General features: G+C 39.6%; 1 protein-coding gene across 3 annotated transcripts in view; it reads right to left on the reverse strand.

Moving 5' to 3' along the window:
* The window catches only part of LOC581946 (4-coumarate--CoA ligase 1-like), a 33,555-nt gene extending 11,927 nt beyond the window's left edge, over positions 1 to 21,628 (reverse strand). For 2 of the 3 annotated variants that reach the window (XM_030982689.1, XM_030982690.1), the window contains exons 1-8: positions 21,234 to 21,628; positions 19,795 to 19,936; positions 18,865 to 19,072; positions 8,874 to 8,980; positions 6,171 to 6,370; positions 4,618 to 4,792; positions 3,423 to 3,594; positions 1,970 to 2,070 (exon numbers count right to left, since the gene is read on the reverse strand). In XM_030982689.1, coding sequence (XP_030838549.1) covers positions 1,970 to 2,070; positions 3,423 to 3,594; positions 4,618 to 4,792; positions 6,171 to 6,370; positions 8,874 to 8,980; positions 18,865 to 19,072; positions 19,795 to 19,902 — 1,071 coding nt within the window. In that variant the 5' untranslated portion in view covers positions 19,903 to 19,936; positions 21,234 to 21,628. The remainder of the gene's footprint in view (positions 1 to 1,969; positions 2,071 to 3,422; positions 3,595 to 4,617; positions 4,793 to 6,170; positions 6,371 to 8,873; positions 8,981 to 18,864; positions 19,073 to 19,794; positions 19,937 to 21,233) is intronic. The other variant, XM_030982691.1, reaches the window with a different exon arrangement.
* Positions 21,629 to 23,403: the final 1,775 nt, after the last annotated feature.

Below are 23,403 nucleotides of genomic sequence, written 5' to 3' on the forward strand. Positions count from 1 at the left end.
AAGATCTGGGCCCTGTTTCATCAAACTTGATATCAATAACAAGAAACCCTTACACCTTACATTGGATTGGCTTTGTATAGAGTTGTCATAAATGTAGGTCTGTGGCAGTTATTACTGATAACAAGTTTCATGAAATAGGACCCAGCTAGGGCCCTGTTATTAATAAAAAATGCCACCGATCTATCATCAATGACGAATCTGCTCACAGCCAATCAAATGCAAAGATTTCAGTAGCTTATAACAATTATTGTCACTTGTTATTGATATAAAGTTTCATGAAATAGGACCCAGATCTTCACAAAGCAACGCTTCTGGTTACAGTATCCACAACCTAAATAAAGTAAATTGAATTGAGATAAAACTAGATGGAACTTCGACTGCGCGCAGTCGAAAATGATGCCTCCGTCATGGAGCAATTTTACAAACCAAAACAGAAGAAATTTTTCAAATCAATTTCAATTGTAATCCATTATATACATATATGACCCTTTGATCTTTGACCTCATGACCCTAAAATCTACTCAGTTCATTGGCTCTGCAAGATGTCCTGAGTTAAATAGTAATCCATCTGTCAGTTCTAATGAGAATGCGTTCACAAGCTATTTTTGCATACATAATGAGCCCATGACCTTTGACCTTTGACCTCATGACCCAAGAATCTACTCAGTTCATTGGCTCTGCAAGATACATACATGATCTAAGTTTGGCAGGAGTCCATCAATCTGTTCTAATGATAATGCGATCGCAAGCTATTTTTGCATACATAATGAGCCGCATGACCTTTGACCTTGACCTCATGACCCCAAAATCTAATCAGTTCATCGGCTCTGCAAGTAACATACATGACCTAAGTTTGGCAGGAATCCATCAATCGGTTCTTGAGATAACGCGATCACAAGCTGTTTTTGCATACATAATGAGCCCTGTGACCTTTGACCTTTCATCTTGTGACCCCAAGATCTAATCAGTTCATCCACTCTGCAAGATACATACATGACCAAAGTTTGGCAGGAATCCATCAATCTGTTCTTGAGATAACGCGATCACGAGCTGTTTTTGCATACATAATGAGCCCTGTGACCTTTGACCTTTGACCTCGTGACCCCAAAATCTAATCAGTTCATCGGCTCTGCAAGATACATACATGACTAAAGTTTGGCAGGAATCCATCAATCGGTTCTTCAGATAACGCGATCACGAGAACGGGACGTACGGACGTACGGACGGACAACCCGAAAACATAATGCCTCCGGCTACTTCGTAACAGAGGCATAAAAATAAAAAAATATGTCTAGAGCTAACTCTCCTGCTTTTGACCAAGCAAAACTCCTGACACGGGATCCACAACATGCAGGAAGAATATAGAAACAAGATGGACGATGGTTACCCTGGATCAGTAAAATAACTAACAAAAGAAGGAAAGAAGAAGAAGAAGAAAAAGAGAAAGGAAGAGTGAGAGGGGGAGGACAAAGTTGTGGTTCATTAAGAAAAGAATAATGAACAATGATGAGGTAAAAAACTTTCCATGTGAATTAACATGTAGTTTTTATATGACTAGAACTCTTGAAGTTACATGTGGAAAAGAGAACCACGATTGATTGTCAAACTGATTGTAGTGTGTTCCATGTAATAGGCCTACCAAGGGGGGTGTTTCTCAAAGACTAAGATCGACTTTAAGTTGAGTTAACTATGACAGGCCATTCATGCCACTGGTCGCTCTCACTATATTGGTCTCTCAATTATGATCTTTAGATGATATTTTTTCCTTCAATAGTGAACTATGAAATAAATTATGTAGATTTGCGACCATGATTTATACGTCCCTCGAGAGACCAATGCCAGTAAATGGTGAGAGCAAACAGTGACATGAACGGCCTGCCATAGTTAAGTCCAACTTAAAGTCTTTGTGAAACACCCCCCAGATCTGATAATACTAAAGACACATATACATTTAAATCCTTCTTTTTACCTTTGCCTCTGTGTTGGGTACGAGCTTTCCAACGCTCGACGGGACGTCCTTAGAGGAGGGGGAGAGGGTTAAAACAGGTCCAGATTCTGTCAAACCATAAGCTGTTCATGAAAGACAAAGGTAACAACATGAGGGAATAACCATAACAACCCTATAATATAACAATTTTATACAAACTGGGCCGAATGTCTATTGAGTCTGTCTCATAGAGCCCTGGGCCTGGCGGTGCTCGAGGCATGGGGGGGAGGGGGGGGGGGGGTGTGCGTTGGTCTCACCCAGGGTTCTTGGACTGGCTTACCCAATGTTCCCTTGGTGATTCCATGGGCTTGGTTTTATCGATACACTGCCTGATATTTATTTGTCATATTTTATGTATTGTGTTAATCTTTATTTTCAATGACTCTTCAATTAATTGCAAATATCTTGATTCTGGTATGATTCAATAAAATAATAATCTTTATATTATCACAATCATTAGAAGTAGAAGTAGCAGTAGTTTCTTCTTCTTCATTTGATTTTATTTGGCAAGAAGTCAGAATGGATTATTTTGGCCATAAATTTAATTTTATTGATATAAAAATATAAAATGAGGGATTTTTTTGTTGTGTAATTATTTGCTTTTCTTCTTGCTGCAAATATGTAACAGAAAACAGTGAATACTCTGATCATGTTACGCACCTACCTACAACTGCGCACTGACATTTATCCCTACCCATTTTAAATTGAACTGAACAAGTTACAATAGTGGTAGGAGAAGTAGTAGTAGAAGTAGTAGCAGTTGTAGAAGTAGAAGTAGAAATAGTAGTAGTAGTAGTAACACTTATACCGTAAATCTCTGTGTATAAAGCGTCTTATACACAGGTACATTTTATTTTTCCCAGCTCAGTAATCAGTGTGTTGACTCACCACTCGGAAACTACAACAACACTCAAATTTGTCTGTCATCTTGGTTTGAAAGTAATCTTTCTAATCTCAATATGTAGTTCATAATAATAATTCCTCAAATTTTTTTTCTATAACAAATTGTGTACCACAAGGTTCTTTCCTAGGTACTCTATTGTTTTTAATTTACATTAATGATCTTACACATTCTTCTAAAGACGACATTATTACTTTTATTAGTGACAAGTTCACAAGCACAAATCAGCGCCTTCAACTGCACCTCGATGTTAAATGAAGGTCCTTCCCCGCGTGGCTTTTCGGCTACAAAACAACAACAAGCAAACAAACAAAAACTTATTTTTTTCCTTTTTTTTTCTTCTTCTTCCCCCCCCCCCCCCCGCAATATAGGGGTGCACCTTATACACAGGTGCGCCTTATACAAGGAGATTTACGGTAGTAGTAGCAATAGTAATGAGTGGTATTACAGAAAGTCTCTGGGATCATTTATTCATTAAAAACCCAATTACACACACACAGGATTATTTATTTTTTAATTCAGAAAATATATTACCTTGTTTGATGATTTTGATCCCTAGTCTCGTTTTCACACTCGCTGATAGTTCGCCCCCTAGAGATGCGGCTCCAGAAAATATCAGACTGACGGATGAAAGGTCAAACTTGTCCACAACTGGGTGTTTGGCCAGGAAGAGAATGATGGGAGGAACCAGGTACAGTAGATTGACCTGTATCATGAGCAAAGGTTAAAGTTCAAAAGGAGTGAGGGGGGGGGGGGGGGTGGGGGCTTGATAACTCAATATTAAAGGGGCTTTTCTTACAGGATAATAAATCGCAACAAGGGATTTAGTGGAAAGCTTGACAACGGTTTACCCATTTTGAAATTATGCTGAAAATTGTGTCTTGAACTATTAATACATCACAGCTGAATTTGTGACCTTTGATGGCTCTTCCCCTGAATTTGTGACCTTTGACCTGTGATGTATGATGCACAATAACTCAAACAGTAGCAAAAGCATTTTGAAGGGAGGTCCAAAGAATCATATATACCTGTATTATAAAGAGTTGCGATTGACCCAAAGCAATCACAAATTTGTATTCCCCTTACTCTTATGGACATAGTTTTGATTGATATCAATTGCAGATACCTTGCGATTAATATCAATTCATTATTAGACGGGACCCTGATTTTTGACAATGGATGACAGCTAGGCAACAACTGCATGTACTCAAATATTAAGGGGATCTGTTTTTGTTGTGGTTTTTTGCGCTGGTACTGCTCTAATTAATCCTCTAAGAAGGTCCATGTATTTGATACATTAATTGTTTCTCTACCCCTGAGACTTGTCATTTTGTTGGTAACCAATTTTCTGAGCTTTCCTTCCTCCTTGTGCTCCTACATAGACATTTACATACCTGCCAACCATTTATAGCAAAAGTAAGGAATCCCTCCAGACAAAAAAAAATGAAGAAATTATACAGTCTACTTTGTATATACATGTATTTTTACACTGAAGTTTTCAGAATAAAGAAAGGACTCGTGGCATTAGTTTGACAGCCAAAAGACACTCCAAAATAGGAATGGCTGGAGGGCAGCTATTCCTTGTATTCTTCCGCGTGTGAAGGACTCGAGAACCGGGGACTGAATGCAAAGAGAGAGAGAGAGAGCGAGAGAGAGAGAGCGAGAGAGAATCGACGTTGCGAAACAGCTCGACTGTTCGTCATTGCCTTGTAACATATATGTAAAATACCTTATAATCTTGGATAGTTTTTAGGAAGACTTCCGGTTCAAATCTTGACATGGTGACCTGTCTGGCCCCAGCACGTAGCCCATGAAGCATGATAATTATCAGACCGTAACAGTGGAAGTATGGCAGCAAGGCAAGAACGGTGTCTCCTGGATGTGTATCCGTTAGATCAGGATGACTGAGGGAGCGAGGGATAGATGATGAAAGATAGAGATTAGGAATATACAGTGGAAGTATGGTAGTAAGGCAAGAACAGTGTCTCCTGGATGTGTATCCATTAGATCAGGATGACTGAGGGAGCGAGGGATGGATAAGGAAAGATAGAGATTAGGAATATACAGTGGAAGTATGGTAGTAAGGCAAGAACAGTGTCTCCTGGATGTGTATCCGTTAGATCAGGATGACTGAGGGAGCGAGGGATGGATGAAGAAAGATAGAGATTAGGAATACACAGTGGAAGTATGTCAGCAAGGCAAGAACGGTGTCTCCTGGATGTGTATCCGTTAGATCAGGATGACTGAGGGAGCGAGGGATGGATGAGGAAAGATAGAGATTAGGAATATACAGAATATGTAGAGGTGTCGTAGTCTAGTGGAAAGGCAAGCGAAGGTGTCCCCTAGAGAAAAAAATATTATCTAAAGATCATAATGGTGAGAGCAAACAGTGGCATGAACAGCCTGCCATAGTTAAGTCCAACTTAAAGTTGATCTTAGTCTTTGTGACACACTCCCCTGTTGGGGCAGCGCCAGGAGCATCACAACGTGAAGGACATGTGCGCTATATTAGAAGCCACCATTATTATTATTATTATTATTATTATGAAAGGAGAAGTCTACCCTGATTATAAGTAGGTTTTTATTTTAAAAATGAGAGAAACAGATCAGTGCATGCATCTTGCAAGCTCCTCTCCCATTTCCTCTGTACAGAAAATGTCATAAACTTTCTTTTTGTAGTTATTAATGATGGAATAGATTTGTTTCATAAAGGGGTGGTATAAAAACAAATTTGCAATACTTATATATAGGGTGAATGTATGATTGAAAATTTTCTTACAGGAAAAATATTTTTGTTTAAATTTTGTTATAGTACAGTGCAAATGGGAGGGGGGTCCGCATGATGCGTCACAGACTCACCAATTTGTGTTTGATTGATCACAACTTAAAAAATTCATAACTTTTTTATTGCTCAAACATTTACTGACCTTTTTCTCTTATTTCTGATTCTATCAAAACCAAATTAATATCAGGGTAGACTTCCCTTTTAACATCGGACCCAACAGGCTACATATCCCTAGCCCTAGCCCTAAACCTAACCTAAAACCCTACTGCAACTCTAGTACTAACCTTATGAATTTGAAAAAACAAAGCCCAGAGCAAATTTCTGATCACCAATTCATAACTATTGATTAATAATTACCAATGCATTTGTCTATGGTTATGATTATTTCTTTTTTTGTAAATTGATCTGTAAACTTTTACTATTAAAAAAGACAAATTTCTGAATGAATATTAAAAGCTTAATTTTGATTTAAATTTAAATTTCTAAACTGCACCCACCTTTCAAGCTGGCGTAGATTAGTGACGAGAGTTTTGTTGGTGATAATGACCCCCTTTGGCAGGCCTGTGGTTCCACTGGAGAAAGGCAGGGCGAAGGTGTCCTCTAGAGAGACTTTCACATCAGGGCAAGCGCTACCATCATCAGCTAGGAGAGACTTGAAGGGTTTGCAGCCTTCTGCTTCCCCAAACACATAAACATCCTGATGAAAGACAAAAATAAAGGTAATAATAACAATGACAACAACATTAATAATAATAGTAACAACAATAATAATAATAATAATAATGATAGTAATAACAACAATAATAATAATAATAATATTAATGATAATATATAATGATATCATGGCGCTAGCTCTGCAACAGTTCTCTTTGATACAAGTAAAGTAAACAATTTTGCAATATTCATTTATATACAGTGTACATGTAACCCCATTTCTATCCTCAGCTCTGCCCGGTGGGGCCGGTGCCCTCCAGCTTTAGTCCAGGTTTCATTGAATAAGAACCTATACTTTCAAAATTATATTAAAATTAAAATTAAGAAACTTAACCTTGGTTAAGTTTTTTATGTTGACGCCGCCGCCGCCCCCGTCACTGGAAAAGCGGCGCCTATGTCTCGCTTTTCGCTACGCAGGCGAGACAAAAATTTTAATAATATAATATAAATAATATTCTATTGCAAGTCTAAAAACAAAATTCATGCTCTAATATATAAAAACAACTAGTGAGTCGACTCACTATAGGTACTATTAAGTTCTCAAACAAAAGGGACTCCTCATAACTGCTTAAAAGTCCAGATGTTTGCACCAAATAATAAATGGACATTGAAATGCAATCACGCATGACACATGGATGAAAAGACAAATCGCCAGGGGGATCTGGCAAAATATTTGAAAAATTAATAAGCTGAATATGAAGGGTCACAGGGACCGGATGAGCAATCATGCAGTTAGTACCAACACTGCGTATTAGGAGTGTTTGGAATCTTTGTAAATTCTAACATAATCTAGTACAAAATCAAGGTACATGTATAGACCAGTTCTGGTCATGCGATTGCATTGTGAAAGAAAGGTTGTGGAAACGATCAGAAAAGGTTGATCATCTAGCATATAAGTACTGCAAGGTTCAGGAATCATCAAAATGATAAGAAATGTAGCCCAGTCTTGGTAAAGTTCCAAGCACTGCACGCAGACAGATGCATATTGGATTACGCGATATCTATCCAGGCCGCATGGATAGATATGATAATTTACTAAATATATCAATTAATAGGTGGTTTCCCGGCAAAATTTGTATCATCACGTATTAGTCAAAACATGATGCTTCCATTTTCATTTTTTGAGAGGGGGGGGGGGGCGTTTCCAAAACTGGTCTATACCTTAAACGTTATAAAGTATAGCACACAGAGATACTGTATAGGAAAGTTGGGAACATGGATTTACACAAACAATTACATGTATGTGGCTCTGGAATTTTCAATGAATTTGGTAGAAAGCTATTTCTGATCGGGATTAAAATATTTTGAGTGAGGTTGAAGCTAAGCTATGCTCTTCACAAGACATTCTACTATTTTATTCTTCTACACATTAAAGAATGAGGAAGTTATTTTCGTCCTTTTTAGACCAGAATTTAACCTTCTCTTAGAAAAAAGCATGATTATAGCAAAAGTTCCTGAGACACAAGTTTGTTTTGATCTTCACGTGTTGGAAGTTGTATATTCTTTTTGCAAATAAAACAAACATGTATTCAACTCATGGACTCTTCCACCCCTGAAGCCTATGTAATACCTCATTCACACAAATGAGACGGACACTGAACCGACTTCAGATCAAACAAACAATTACATTACCCCAAATGGGCAAATTAGGGCTGTCAGTTTAAAGGTAATACAAAGTTTTGGGAAATTGTGAAAATTGGCTGGATAGTGTTTCTTTTATATATTTGGATGCCCCTGTGGATGTGTTATATGCACTAAAAAATTTAGCCCCTAAAACACTTCTGCTTTTGAGATGAATTGAATATAAAAATTTATTGGTGCTCCCGGTAAATTTTGTTGAATTTCAAATAGCGCCTACGGCCATACAATTAGCAGCTGCGACCATGAAAATTTCAGAATATTTAGTTGTGATATATAATTTCCAAACCAATCGGTCGATTTTAGTCAAGAAACATTGTTTTATAGCTGAATTAATATATTGACCTTGAGAGGGAGCTATACAACATAAACAGTTTATTATTACAATTTCATCACTTTAGACTCTGTTTCAGCCGTGCCAACGATCACTAAATATTGTGGGAATCGCATATGCTTCCAATATGTTCATTTGAACCAAATTCATAACCCCGTACCAAAACTTTGTATTACCTTTAAGTCGGTCTTGAGTCAGTTTGGCTGAGCCACCAAGATCTAACACTGGTCACATATCAACGATACCAATGCTTACTGATACAAACTAATGAGCCTTGAGCAATTATTTTCTCTCATCCAATACACAAAGAATGATTTCACACATTTACAGCCACCTGTTGCACCTGCTTTTGGTTGCTATATCAGGCAAAGCTTTGGCAGGTTACAGGTTGACACTACTTCTTATCCACAATATTTTATTTCTTCTTCTATTGTACATTACAAGCATGCATAAAATTGGAATACTTGGCATGCTGATGATGCAGGATATAAGTAGAAATGCCAACAAGACAAACCTGAACTCTGGCGAATCGTTTCATGGTGTTAAGACATTTCTCGGCAAATGGTGGCACCGTCACGATAAGCCTTGCATCAACAGTCTGCATTTGATGGAGAAGCTCATCTGGATTGAAAGAGAAATTCAATCTCATGTTTGAAATCATCCAAATTAATCTATATACCGGTAACCACATGCTGTAAAATGAATTCATAGGGCACAACCTCCAAAAAGTTTTGAGCTGTTCAATCAGTTTCCCCATGCCCAAGTGTGATGGGTGTATCGACCGAATCTAGATACATTGTACAGACCGTCCTCAGGACGAGGGAGTCTAGTATTTGGAGTTGAAGAACGAAGCTCAATAATGAAGATCAGCCCTTGAAATCTAACCACTTTGTGTTGTGTATTCTGTTGTTGTGGAACAAAGGACCTGGGGACAACAGGTAGAGGAAACCACTCGTAACACAAGGGACAACAAACTTCCTGGATTTTTAAGAAATAGTTCTTCACTTGACATCTTCAAAAAACATCTGACAACATTCCTCTAAAATTCTTCTTGATTTGCCCCAAGACTAAAAGGAAAGCAGCTTGTATCCTCTGGAAAAGGCGCTATATAAATCCTGTTATTTGTATGAATTATTATTGCGGTATTAGTACATGTAGTAGTGTAGTAATAGTAAAATTGTCAGTACTATCATTATTAGTGGTTCGCTGACCATGATACAAATTGCTAAAGTTCCAAACTCGAAATGGGATTATGACGTCTTTATTAGCTTCCTCAAACGAAGAGTCAAAGACAACACAGAATCAAAATTCAATCTGTAATGAGAATCAGATGCACAGAAAATACAATAAATTAATAAGTATTGCACGAAAAAGTTTCCTTTGTTTTCTTATTTCTGAGTGCCTCTAATACCATGACAACTTAATGAACTTGTACTCATAAATATACACCACTTGTATATTAAATACCCAAACTGTCCTAAACCTGAACCTTGTGATTTGGTACCTATACATAAACATGCATTTCTATTTGCATAATTCATAAAGGCAACTAACTATTAAACATTTGTGACTACAAATGTATACTTTCATAAACATCTTGATAAATGCCTAACGAAAATAAATGCTACGGCTGAAATCCAAAAGCCTATCTCATTATACGTGTTTAAATCACATCTTTCCAAAATATCAACCCAATCTGAAAATCAACATTTGTTCCTAATAATCCACATTACAATTGTGACTAAATTCCTTTATCAGAACTATACTCAATAAGTCTTCACAAACCTACAATACATAACTCTCTGTTTATGTTACAAAGATAACTAAAAAACATGAAGACTGCTTCCAATGCAAAGCCCTATGTATAAAGCTTGGCTCTAGCTGTGCGCATAATTAAGTAGGTGAAATTTACACCCTGCACAGTACAAACCACTTGCTTGTAAATTACATTTTCCAGAAATCTACATCAATATTTCAAAGCAAAACTTCACTTGCTCTGACTAAATAAACACAATGCAGGTCATTATAAACTGACCAAATCTCGCCTAAATTATTTTCTCTTATATCCCTTTACATTTATCCACTTTTACTCTTCGTCAAAACGGCAACAAATTATACAGTAATGTCCCTGGCATAGCACCACACGTATAATATTCACTTTCACACGTGCGATTCAATGATTACTGAAGTTGAACGAATGAAATTCAACTTATAATTAATACATTTTATCTATATATCAGAAACTCACTTCTTTGGCCGGAACTTAGCAATTTACTGCCGAAACACTGGGCTCACCGATGTCACTGTCAAACAGGACAAAAACTGGAAAACTGGGAAAACTGGAGAGCTCATCTCCAGTGACTTGACGCTCGACAGACTACACGAACAAGTGACTAAAATGGCTTCGCTACTTATCGAAGTCGAAAGTAAGGTATCCTTGAAAAACAAATACTCAAAGAAAGGCCATTTCAAATCCTACTATAAAAAACATCGATCATGAATACAACAGACATTGCAAATATTTAAATTGCCAATTCACCTTCTATAAAATACCTAAATGCTTCATTTAGGCTGAAAGAGAATGAATATCTAGCTTTTCAGATATTATAATTAACAAAATGAACCTTTTTTCTTATCTTATGAAACAAAGAATCTGAACTCTAAAAATCTCTTCTAAGATTTTCGACTTGCTGAAAAAACCACAAAATAAATTTCGCTCAGCGAAACATCCTCCCCCCGGATGAGGACTTTTCCTCATATACCTTAGTCTCAATTCAAGACTTAATTATATTAACATAGACAAATACATAGAAAACTTTTACTGAAGTTTTATTCTAGTTTCTGTTCAAGACCTTTTCAGAGTTGTCTATAAATCCTATACGCTCTCATCGTAGCCTTCAGTGGGATAAATAACCGCTATCTTCGTAACTGGTCTGCGATATATGCCCACCGCTGTTTTCAACTGTACGTTCCTAACTCTACCATCAGCACCAGGATACACTTGTATCACCCTGGCAATTGTCCACTTTCCACGTACCGCGTTTGCTTCTGCGGTCATGACGACGTCCCCCACGCGTACATTACGACGCTCTGTGTTCCACTTCTTGCTAGGCACGAGGAGCGGAAGAACATCTCGAGACCAGCGTCTCCAGAACGAATCTACTATACGCTGTACGAACTCGACGCGATGACGCGGATTCTCTGTCTCCCTAAACGGACCTTGGGGTACGCTTCGCGACGCTCTTCCTAACAACATATCATTAGGACTAACATAACTTCCATCATCTGGATCATTCGGTATCCTACCAATGGGTCGCTGGTTTACTAGGTTTGCTATCTCAACTAAACATGTGTACAGCTCAAAGGGTGTTAAACACTGACTACCTACTGCTTTGTGTAGAGCAAACTTACAACTTTTAACAAGTGCCTCGGCACATCCATTCTGATGTGGAGCTAATGGCGTGGTGAACTGCCATTCCACCCCTATCTCTGCACAAAAATCTCGAAGCTGCACATCATCCCACCCTTTCACCATCTCTCGTAACTCACGCTTGGCACCCACAAACTGAGTACCGTTGTCGCTCATGATGACCTTAGGGTGACCTCTAATCGCGAAAAACCTTCTGAGAACCTGCAGAAACTCTTGCGTTGAACAATCTACTGCTAGCTCAAGGTGAACCGCTCTTGTATTCAAACAAGTAAATATCACGCCGTAGTGCTTCGCTTTCTTGTTTCGACTAACTTTCACATGATATGGGCCGAAGTAATCACACGACGTAAAATGAAACGGCGGCGTAAACGGAGCTACTCTGATGCTTGGTAGGCTGGCCATCTGCTGTATCTCTGCCTGGCATGCTGCTGCTCTGCATACCACGCAGCGGTGCTTTACCGACTTAGCAAGCCGGTGTCCCTTCAGGATCCAGAACCTCTTTCTTGTCCTGGCTGTCGTCGCTGCTACACCATGGTGACCCGATTCATGCATGTACCTAGTGATCAGAAGTGAAATACCATGGTCATATGGGAGTAGAACAGGATGCTTAGCTTCATATGATATGTCCATGTTTCCCACTCTACCACCAACTCTGATCACCCCTTCCTCATCGATGAAAGAAGTGAGCACCTTGAAGTCTCCCTTCTTGAAGTGTGGCTTGATTCTCTCCTGGGCTACTTTTATCCAATACATCTCAGCTCTCTCTAACTCAGTGGTAGTTAGAGTCGTCTTCTCGTCGGGTAGAGGCCCCTTATGGATTCTGGACTTCAAGATATTAACGAATCTCATCACGTAGGCTGTCACTCTCAGTAATTTTCTCCATTTAGAGAACTTCTTGTACTCTAGCAATTCACTTGTCTCATGTACTGAGAATACTGCCTGAGACTTCCTCTGCTCACTATCAACAGCCCGCTGATCTGCCTCGGGCTCATCTACTGGCCATTCTGATTCATCAGTGTAGAGAAAGCTAGGGCCATGCTTCCACACTTCAGCCAGTTTGTCAACAGTTACTCCTCTTGACACATCATCAGCGGCATTCATTGTTCCTGGGATGTGCTTCCACTGTGAGGGATCTGTTAAACTCTGAATTTCCCCTACTCTGCTTGACACAAACGCCTTGAAGCTTCTCGCAGGCGACTTGATCCAGTGGAAAACAATCATGCTGTCAACGAAGAAAACCACCTTCTCTATCTCCAGCCTTATCTCCTTGCTGATTGCCTTGTAAAGTCTCGCGGCTACTACTGCTGCTTGAAGTTCGAGACGAGGCATCGTCAAAGTCTTGAGTGGTGCTACCTTTGACTTAGCTGCCACAAACCGCACCTCATACTTATTGTCATCAGTCCGCCATCTAAGGTACGCACATGTACCATATGCACTTTCTGAAGCATCACTGAAAATGCACAGAACTGGCTTGCCTCTTGCATCTTGTGGTGTAAGACATCTCCTCAGTTTGACATTGTTGAGCAAAGTCATCTCCTCAAACAACTTAGTCCACTCAGTTTGCTCTTTCTCTGGTAATGGATCGTCCCATCCAAGACCCATCTGCCATAACCTCTGTAGACCCATCTTAGCACGTGCGATGATCGGAGCTGCAAATCCAATGGGATCAAAGACGCGGGCTACCTGGCTTAGAATCTTCCTCTTGGTGAATTTCAGATGGCTCTTTCCTTCATTGGCTGAAGGCATCACTCCTTCACGGAACTTCACTCTGTATGAGAACACATCGTCTTTCTTGTCCCACACGACACCCAACACTTTCTCTTCAGCAAGGGCTTCTAGCAGCTTCATTTCTCCTTCCTTGCTGTCTCCATGCAATGGTTTATTTGATAACCATCCCTTCACTTTAAAGCCACCATTCGAAAGTACCTCATCTATATCGCCGGTGAGCGTCTCTGCTTCAGAAAGCGTCTCCACGGAGTCACAAATATCGTCCATGTACACATTCCTCTTGAGTACATTGGCTGCTTCTGGGTATTTACTCTCCCCCTGCTCAGCAGTCATCTTGAGAGCAATCTGCGCCATTGCTGCTGCCGGTTTATCTCCAAAGGTTACTACCTTCATGATGTATACGTCTGGCCTTCTACTGACATTCATGTTTCTCCAAAGAAACCTGTGCACATGTTGGTCACTCTCTGGTATGAGCACCCTGTGGTACATCTTGGAGATATCTGCACATATGGCGATGTACTTCTCCCTGAATCTTAACAACACTCCAGGTAGACTGTTCAAGAGGTCAGGCCCTTTCATCCAGTACTCGTTTAAACTATGGCCTTGGAATGATGCTGACGAGTTGAATACTATCCGGATTGGAGTACTCTTTTTCTCAGCTCTCACAACAGCATGATGGGAGATATAATGTACTGGCCCTTCATGGCACTCCATCTCTTGGGGTGAAAGCTTCCTGGCAAACCCCATATCCTCCATTTCCTGGATCTGTTGGTCATAAGCTTTAGCGTGCTCAGGATTCCGGGCAAGCCTCTTCTCGGTGGACTGAAGCACCTTCTCTGCTTGCCACTTATTGTCAGGCAACATCTCAGGATCTCGTTGCCAAGGGTAGGCTATCTGCCACTGCTTTCCAATCTTGTGAGCTGAGGACCTGATCACCTGTTCCTCTATCACCTCTTGTCTAGTGAGTCTGCTCTCTATACACTGGCATCCTTCAGGCCTCACTCCCTCTGTCTCAACTGACCAAAAGTCCGTCAAATCTACAGGTGCTGCTAACTTTACATGCAGTACTGCACTGCTCTGCACTCTGTCACCACGTGTTGCTCCAAAGATAACCCATCCTATCCTCGACTTTCTAGCAATAAAGTTGCCAACTTCCCTGGTTTCACCGCAATGAAACCTTGTGTGGTCAACTCCTATCAAAATGTCCACAGGTCCACTACTTCTATGTAGATCCTTCCGTTTTATGCGAAACTTCCTTGCTAGATCGTCCAAGTTGATAGCCTGTACATGCTCGCTAATGCACGGAATTCCTATGGCTGACACAGTAAAAGGCTTGCCACCTTCACCTTTCCCTCTAACTAGCACTTTGTAGATGTTAGTGTGCAGAAGCTCCTGCTCATCTCCAATCTTGCAAATGGTAATGGTTGTTGGTGTGCCCTCTAACTGCAGCTCTGTTGCTAACTCCTGCCGGATAAGGCTTATCTGGGCACCAGAGTCTAGCAACACGTTTCCCTCCTTCATATCACCATTGCATCCTAAGACCTCTGCCAAAACAATGGGTAGAAGAGACTCCTTAGCTACAACTGTAGCGACTCCCACTTGACCTCGTTGGGTTTGCTCCAAACTATCATCTTGCCTCGGTACCCACTCCAGGTGCAGCAATGGATGGTGATAGAATTTACACCTTTGGCCTTGTCTCATCCGTCTGGACACTGTCTGCGTCTATTGCATGTTGCCATCAAATGCCCCCTCTCTGCTTGCTTAAGGCAGCTAAAACAAGCCCGATTCTCCTTGGCAATCTGCAATCTTTCTGATGCTGGTTTGGAGATAAACCTCTTGCACTGGTCTATCCAGTGGTCTGATGAGTGGCAGATCCAACACCTGTCTTTGGCACTAGGTGTTTGAACCCACTTCCGCTCCTTATCTGGCTTCGTGTCTTTCTGCGCACAGAAACCAACAGCTCCTTTGCGGGATTCACTACGTAGCGGGGCTGAGGCACGCATCCTGGCCTTCATCTCGTTGGCCATCCACTCCAGGAGCATGTGTAGTGATACTGGATCTTCATCCTTCTCCTGGCATCTGAACCATACCTTGCGGTCTCCTTGGCTCAACTTCCTCTCAATAGAGGCCAACATGTGATTGTTGTCCATGTCATGCTGCCTTCCCACACTTACAAGGATGTTGTAACTTCTCCTCACCAGATGCACTAATTCGCAGAAGCGGCTATCTTCATTCTCCTTTAGTGCTCGGAACTTGCTGATGTCATCTATGATAGCATCAGCTACGAATCTGGGATCTCCATAAATTAACTCCAACTGCTCCCATGCAGCATTATAATCAGTTCCAATACCCCGAATAAGGTCGAGGGGCTTACCCTGCAGGCAGCTACGTAGGATGGTGATACCATCCCTACTACTATATCGGCTTTCTACCAGATGTTTGAAATCGTCTCGGAAAACGAAAAACTCCCGGACATCTCCGCTAAACTTGGGCAGATGCGGCTTCTCAATCCTCAAGCTGTATGGAGCGGATGCTACTTCAGGAGAGGAGGACTGACCAGACCCAGACTGGACTGCATCTGCAGGACTCTCAGTAGAAGGCGCTGCTTCCACTTTCTCTGGTTCTCCTCTCTCCTTTAACTCGTCAAGATACTTTGAAGCGTTTACTTGCCAGTTTATGAAAGATGTGTCGCAGACCTCCATCCACTTCTCTTCCTTCTCGAACTGATCATCATCGAGGATCAACTCCGAATAACTTTCGTGCTTCTCTTGCAGCTCTTCATACACGATCTTGAGATGATGGAATCTCTCCTCAACAGCTTCCATGCTTGCTTTCTTTGAAATGAGCTGCTCTACTGCATTTCCACATCTTGTCAATTCAGCCTTGGCACCCCGCCGCTTCAACTTTAGCTGTGCTGTTGCTTCTGATTCTGTCATCTTGCTAGAACTGGTGATAGCTCTAGAAATTGAATGCTATGGTTCGCTGACCATGATACAAATTGCTAAAGTTCCAAACTCGAAATGGGATTATGACGTCTTTATTAGCTTCCTCAAACGAAGAGTCGAAGACAACACAGAATCAAAATTCAATCTGTAATGAGAATCAGATGCACAGAAAATACAATAAATTAATAAGTATTGCACGAAAAAGTTTCCTTTGTTTTCTTATTTCTGAGTGCCTCTAATACCATGACAACTTAATGAACTTGTACTCATAAATATACACCACTTGTATATTAAATACCCAAACTGTCCTAAACCTGAACCTTGTGATTTGGTACCTATACATAAACATGCATTTCTATTTGCATAATTCATAAAGGCAACTAACTATTAAACATTTGTGACTACAAATGTATACTTTCATAAACATCTTGATAAATGCCTAACGAAAATAAATGCTACGGCTGAAATCCAAAAGCCTATCTCATTATACGTGTTTAAATCACATCTTTCCAAAATATCAACCCAATCTGAAAATCAACATTTGTTCCTAATAATCCACATTACAATTGTGACTAAATTCCTTTATCAGAACTATACTCAATAAGTCTTCACAAACCTACAATACATAACTCTCTGTTTATGTTACAAAGATAACTAAAAAACATGAAGACTGCTTCCAATGCAAAGCCCTATGTATAAAGCTTGGCTCTAGCTGTGCGCATAATTAAGTAGGTGAAATTTACACCCTGCACAGTACAAACCACTTGCTTGTAAATTACATTTTCCAGAAATCTACATCAATATTTCAAAGCAAAACTTCACTTGCTCTGACTAAATAAACACAATGCAGGTCATTATAAACTGACCAAATCTCGCCTAAATTATTTTCTCTTATATCCCTTTACATTTATCCACTTTTACTCTTCGTCAAAACGGCAACAAATTATACAGTAATGTCCCTGGCATAGCACCACACGTATAATATTCACTTTCACACGTGCGATTCAATGATTACTGAAGTTGAACGAATGAAATTCAACTTATAATTAATACATTTTATCTATATATCAGAAACTCACTTCTTTGGCCGGAACTTAGCAATTTACTGCCGAAACACTGGGCTCACCGATGTCACTGTCAAACAGGACAAAAACTGGAAAACTGGGAAAACTGGAGAGCTCATCTCCAGTGACTTGACGCTCGACAGACTACACGAACAAGTGACTAAAATGGCTTCGCTACTTATCGAAGTCGAAAGTAAGGTATCCTTGAAAAACAAATACTCAAAGAAAGGCCATTTCAAATCCTACTATAAAAAACATCGATCATGAATACAACAGACATTGTAAATATTTAAATTGCCAATTCACCTTCTATAAAATACCTAAATGCTTCATTTAGGCTGAAAGAGAATGAATATCTAGCTTTTCAGATATTATAATTAACAAAATGAACCTTTTTTCTTATCTTATGAAACAAAGAATCTGAACTCTAAAAATCTCTTCTAAGATTTTCGACTTGCTGAAAAAACCACAAAATAAATTTCGCTCAGCGAAACAATTAGATTATTATATTCTTAGACTCTAGTTGAACTGTGCAAATCCATTCAACAAAATTGAATGAACCAATATCAGTGAATATTTTTGTATTGAATTTGAATATCAAAATCTATTCATCCATTGATTCTGACAGAATTTTTTTTTGGGCATTAATGGACAAATATTTATACAAATTATCATTTTTCGGCCAAAAGGTGACCTAAATTACCCTTTTGTTATTGATGTGGGTGAATTCAACATCTCTTTCTAGCATCAGGGTACATTTGTACATAGAATAAGCTCATCAAAACTCCTTAACTGATAATGCACTTGTCATTTGTAAGACGCACCTCTTGACCCCCGGGAATGGTGCGTCATTGTACCGATGTGAGTCGTACATTTTGATACCATGACGCACCTTCCGTCACAGAAAGTGACACACCATTACATTCCATTGACGCACATTTGAGTCAAACATATGACACACCATTTCATGAAAATGACTACCCAATGACGCACATTTGAGAAACACTTCTGCTTGGAGAAAGTGACGGTCCCATTGACACACCAAATGACGCAACGTGGTAAAGTGACTTACTATGACGCACATATGGGTCAGTATTGTGACGGACATTTTGCGGCCATGACGGTACTGTGCGTCGCGATTTTGGGGAACATGACGCAACCATGACGCACCATCCCCGGGGGTCAAAAGGTGCGTCTTACAAATGACACCTGCATAATAACGATTGAAAATTTACCCCACACCAAAAGTGACCATAATGGTCAGTTTTGGCAAAAAAGTGTCCAAAATGACCATCAGTTTCAAAGACCACCCTGCAATATTTAAAGGAAAGCACTGACCTTCAGTGTACAGGGGGTTGACACCACTCACTATGCCGCCCATCTCAACTACCCCACATAGCATCAGCACATACTCCGGGAGATTGGGGCTCACGATGCCGATCACATCCCCCTTCTTTATTCCTTGCCTAGAGAGGGCACTAGCAATCCGTCTGGAATAGGCTCTCACCTGAGCGAAGGTGTACGATCGTCCTGAAGCAGCGTCTGCCTGCAGAAGACATGGAGTGGAAATAAAACAAAAAATAATCAAGAAATCCTATTTCAAATAAAATTAAGAGTTAAATGTACTGAACATTTTGTAAATAGTATTACCCTGAATGTTTTACGTTTGTTAAGGAAACATACGTTGATTTATTTTATTGCTCTAAAGATTTGTTAATATTTACCTTAATTACAAATCAATTAATTTCAACTATTTCAGTTCATGAAACATAAATAGTTCAATAACATTAACAAAACAACATACAGCATTTACATGTAGGGTTATGATTCATAATGTAAACACATATTGATTATAACAGCAAGTGTGGCTACAATTCATGTATCATCCCAATTTCATATTTCGAGATATATATTTCAATATAAATCTACATGCAGGCACGCACGCAGGGGGGGGGGGGGGAGGGAGTTTGGGGGTTGAACCGCCCCCTCCCCCCTCAAATTTGTTTTTATGTTTGTTTTGGAGGAACCCCCCCCCCCTCAATTTTTTTTTATAATTTAAGAAAAAGAAAAAAAAGAAAAGAAGTATGTGCTGTCACCCCCCCCCCCCTGCTTATTCAGCGGCTGGCTGAGTCGTTGCGGAATTTTCACATTTTAAACCCCCCCCCTTTTGAAAAAACCCTGCATACGCGCCTGTCTACATGTACATGTATATACCCCCCTCTCCCCCAAAGAAAAAAATACAGTAACCCTATAAATTAATATACAAACCACTGCAGTTGAGTCCCCATATTGCTCGAACTTTTCATAAATGAAATCCATCGCAGAAATGTCCTCAGGGATGATGACGTCATCATAATCACTTTTGAGGGTTGCCATGGCAATAAGTATATTTTTTTCCAAAGATGCGAGTCTAAACACACAAAAAAAAACAGAATGTCGATACAAAGGATGTATATTTTTTTTCTATGATTTATCTTTGAACAGCTCTAATAATTAATATTGTACAACAAATATTGATTACCCCCCCCCCCCCCCCACTTGTACCTGTGCCACCTCCCATATATATATTATCTGGCATTCTTGGGGGTATGTCTCCCCCCCCCCCCCTCCCCCCACTGAAGAGATGCTTTCTTTATTCCATAATCTAAAATAGAAAACTTATCTAGTACAATACTGGTAATAATCAGGTGGATCAGTAAAAAACACGAAAAAAAGACACAACCCCCCCCCCCCCCAAAAGGAAAAATTAAAAAACTAATATCAAATAGGGGGAAGCCATCCATACTTCTTTTTGATTGGTGTAACTTAACAAATTCAGAAACCTACATGTAGATAGATCTACATTTGATTTTGCTTTAAAAAAGCCTTCGGCATCCGCTTCTCTGAATATTCTTCTTTTCCTGTTTTAAAATCTAACTTGACATAGAGGGTACTTTCCTTTAAGAAGTCAAGGCTATACAGTTACAACTGTAAACTCTATGATATACAACTTAATTATGGCCAGTATACCCATGTTTATGAAGCTCGCATCTCTGGGCATATATATAGATCGGCTAATCTGCATGATTCTAATGAAACAAAACATTGTAACAAACAAAAATCTTGACATCTATTTAAGAGAAGCGTACGTCTTACGAAAAGTCACATTTTAGTAATTTTATTCACAAGCCACAAAATACCAAAATTCACGTTAAAAACCCTGAACTGCATAAATTATTAAAATGAGTGCCCAGACCAAGAAGACACGGGAACCTCTGTTTTAGCAATGACACCACAGTCCTTTTTTCTAAAAATGAAACTCGATCCTCTTACTTGAATTTTGATGAGATTTTTAACATTTTACTTTTTAGAAAATGAGGATTAATATGAGATTAAGTATTAAGCCATTTGGAATACAACAAAAAAGCACTGTCAATCTGAAGTGAAAGGGGTTAACTTTAAGATAAAAGAAACTAAGAAGATCATTATTCATTACATAATACTACATTAGAAACATGTACCTCGTAGTCAGGAAGATTATCATCATCATGCATATCGTTCTATATATAATCATAATTTCTAGATCATCAGACTTCAGAGAAGATAGACCTAGATCTAGTATACTTAATTATAATTCGATAAATCAAATTAAGCAATGTTGATGACTCATGAATGATTTCAAAAGTGTTCACACCGAATAAAACCAAAACAAAATGAAATCATCTTACCGCAAAGGAGATCTAGATTCGACCGAGGAGTTATGCTGGTATCTCTTTGATTCGACGAGCCCTTCTGAAATACAGGGGAAAGTGCTGCTACACGTACACGTTACTAGCCTCCCACGTGCGCCAGCGCTTCCCCGCGCCGAACTCAAGGCAGCGTTGCTCCTTCTCCCAGCTCCCCAACACTGCACTGCAACAGAATAACTTGGAACGTTTCCACTAATTTCCTTAGACCTATAGTGATATATACAAAATTAGGCTTCACTACAGTCACTATGGTGAAGTCCCTGTTTTCAGCTGGTGTACACTGTAAGTCACATAGATCTCTAAATTTCTGGTAAAATACCTAGTTCGGACTATACATGTTAAATTGTATACAGGTTGAGTAGTGAGTACAACCACAGCTTCCTCTTTAGCAGTAGTCTTTAGTTTCATACTTTCTTTAATTGAAACAAAATTAACATTGACAATCTGCTCTTCAAATATTGTTTACCCCAGATATGCAGATATGCAGATATATTGATAATGAATGATTTGATTATGGTTTCTCAGTACATACATCTTGAAAACAATTTCAGAAATTAATATCATTTTGATGAATAGTCTTTGAGGAGAAATTTGTAAATAGACTACACAAGCAGACGTTTTCCAGACCAATGTGCCACGCCCACCATAAACCAAATGTCAAACAAAGAGACGGTCTGCTACTGTGGTGGAGGGCGAGCTCGAGGGGACAGAGGACGGTGGAGGGGAAGGGGAGGGGAGGGAGTCAGCATGATATTAGATGGCGATATTTTTCCATTATGTAGGCTAAACAAATTGTTGGAATGCATTTTCTTATGTAAATTGCTCCATCTAGTGGTATTTTTAAGTAGAAATGTACACGCGTCTTTGCAGCTAATTTGCAATTCCCCACTCTCCCCCCTCTCTCTCTTTAGGCCTTTTGGTCCCTCATTGTGGGGGGGGGGGGGGGGTGGGGGGGGGGGAGTTCTTGCGTTTTATAAACTTTCATTAAAAAAGAACTTCACCCGTCGTCTATCCTGCAGATGAGTTGACGCTCTGAAAGCTTTCATTTTCAAATCATAAATAAATCTCTATGTTATGTAGAGTGTGTAGCGCCATCTTCTGCTGATAAACACTAAAGCAATCAACACTATTTTGGCCTAAAAATTCAAATTTTCTTGCCTTTTTTTGGTATAGACCCAAATCACTCTGGGCTTTCGCGTAGCCTACTTGTTTGCTAGTCAAGTAAACATCAGTATTTCTAGGGGGTAGTGAGAGTCATAGAGAGAGAGAGAGAGGGGAGAGAGTGAGAGAGTAATAGAGAGAGAGAGAGAGAGAGAGAGAGAGAGAGTGTAAGAGAGAGAGAGAAAGAGAGAGGGAGAGAGAGAGAGGGAGAGAGAGAGAGGGAGAGAGAGAGAGGGAGAGAGAGAGAGGGAGAGAGAGGAGAGAGAGAGAGAGAGTAAGAGAGAGAGAGGGGGAGAGAGAGAGAGTAAGAGAGAGAGAGAGAGAGGGAGAGAGAGAGAGAGAGAGAGGGAGAGAGAGAGAGAGGGGAGAGAGAGAGAGAGAGAGAGAGAGAGAGAAAGAGACATGCGAAGAGGATTCTATATACAGTCAAACCTGTCTATAGCGACCGCCCAAGGGAAACACAAAAAGTGGCCTTTGTAGACAGGTGGTCTTTGTAGACAGGTTCCTTTAGTACATGATTCAATGAGAAACCATTTTCAAAGGAAACGACAAATGTGGCCTTTGTAGACAGGTGGTCTTTGTAGACAGGTGATCACTAAAGCAGGTTTGACTGTATTATTTTTTGAAAATTTTGTTTTATTTATCCAAATGTGTAATACAAACCATAACATACAATTGAATAAAATAAACGTGTTCAATATTGATGCTTTTACATAAACATAATTAAAGATAAACTCCAGTACTGGTAAAAAAAAAAAAATAATTCTCACAGAATCAAACGAAACTTACACTGAATGTTCAAGATTACAAATAAATGACATGTGCCAAACAATTTTGGAAGAAAATGTATACTGGCTGAGTAATGAGCATAGAAAGACAAGGAAATCAAGGTAGGACTAGCCCCGACACCATGTGTGTTGTCCCATATATAGCTTTCTATGTGAGTGCTTGTTACTTTACCAAGACTCTGTCAAATTTATTATGATTT

The sequence above is a fragment of the Strongylocentrotus purpuratus genome, unplaced genomic scaffold (genome assembly GCF_000002235.5).
Source record: "Strongylocentrotus purpuratus isolate Spur 01 unplaced genomic scaffold, Spur_5.0 spur5_scaffold_13, whole genome shotgun sequence".
Taxonomy (NCBI): domain Eukaryota; kingdom Metazoa; phylum Echinodermata; class Echinoidea; order Camarodonta; family Strongylocentrotidae; genus Strongylocentrotus; species Strongylocentrotus purpuratus.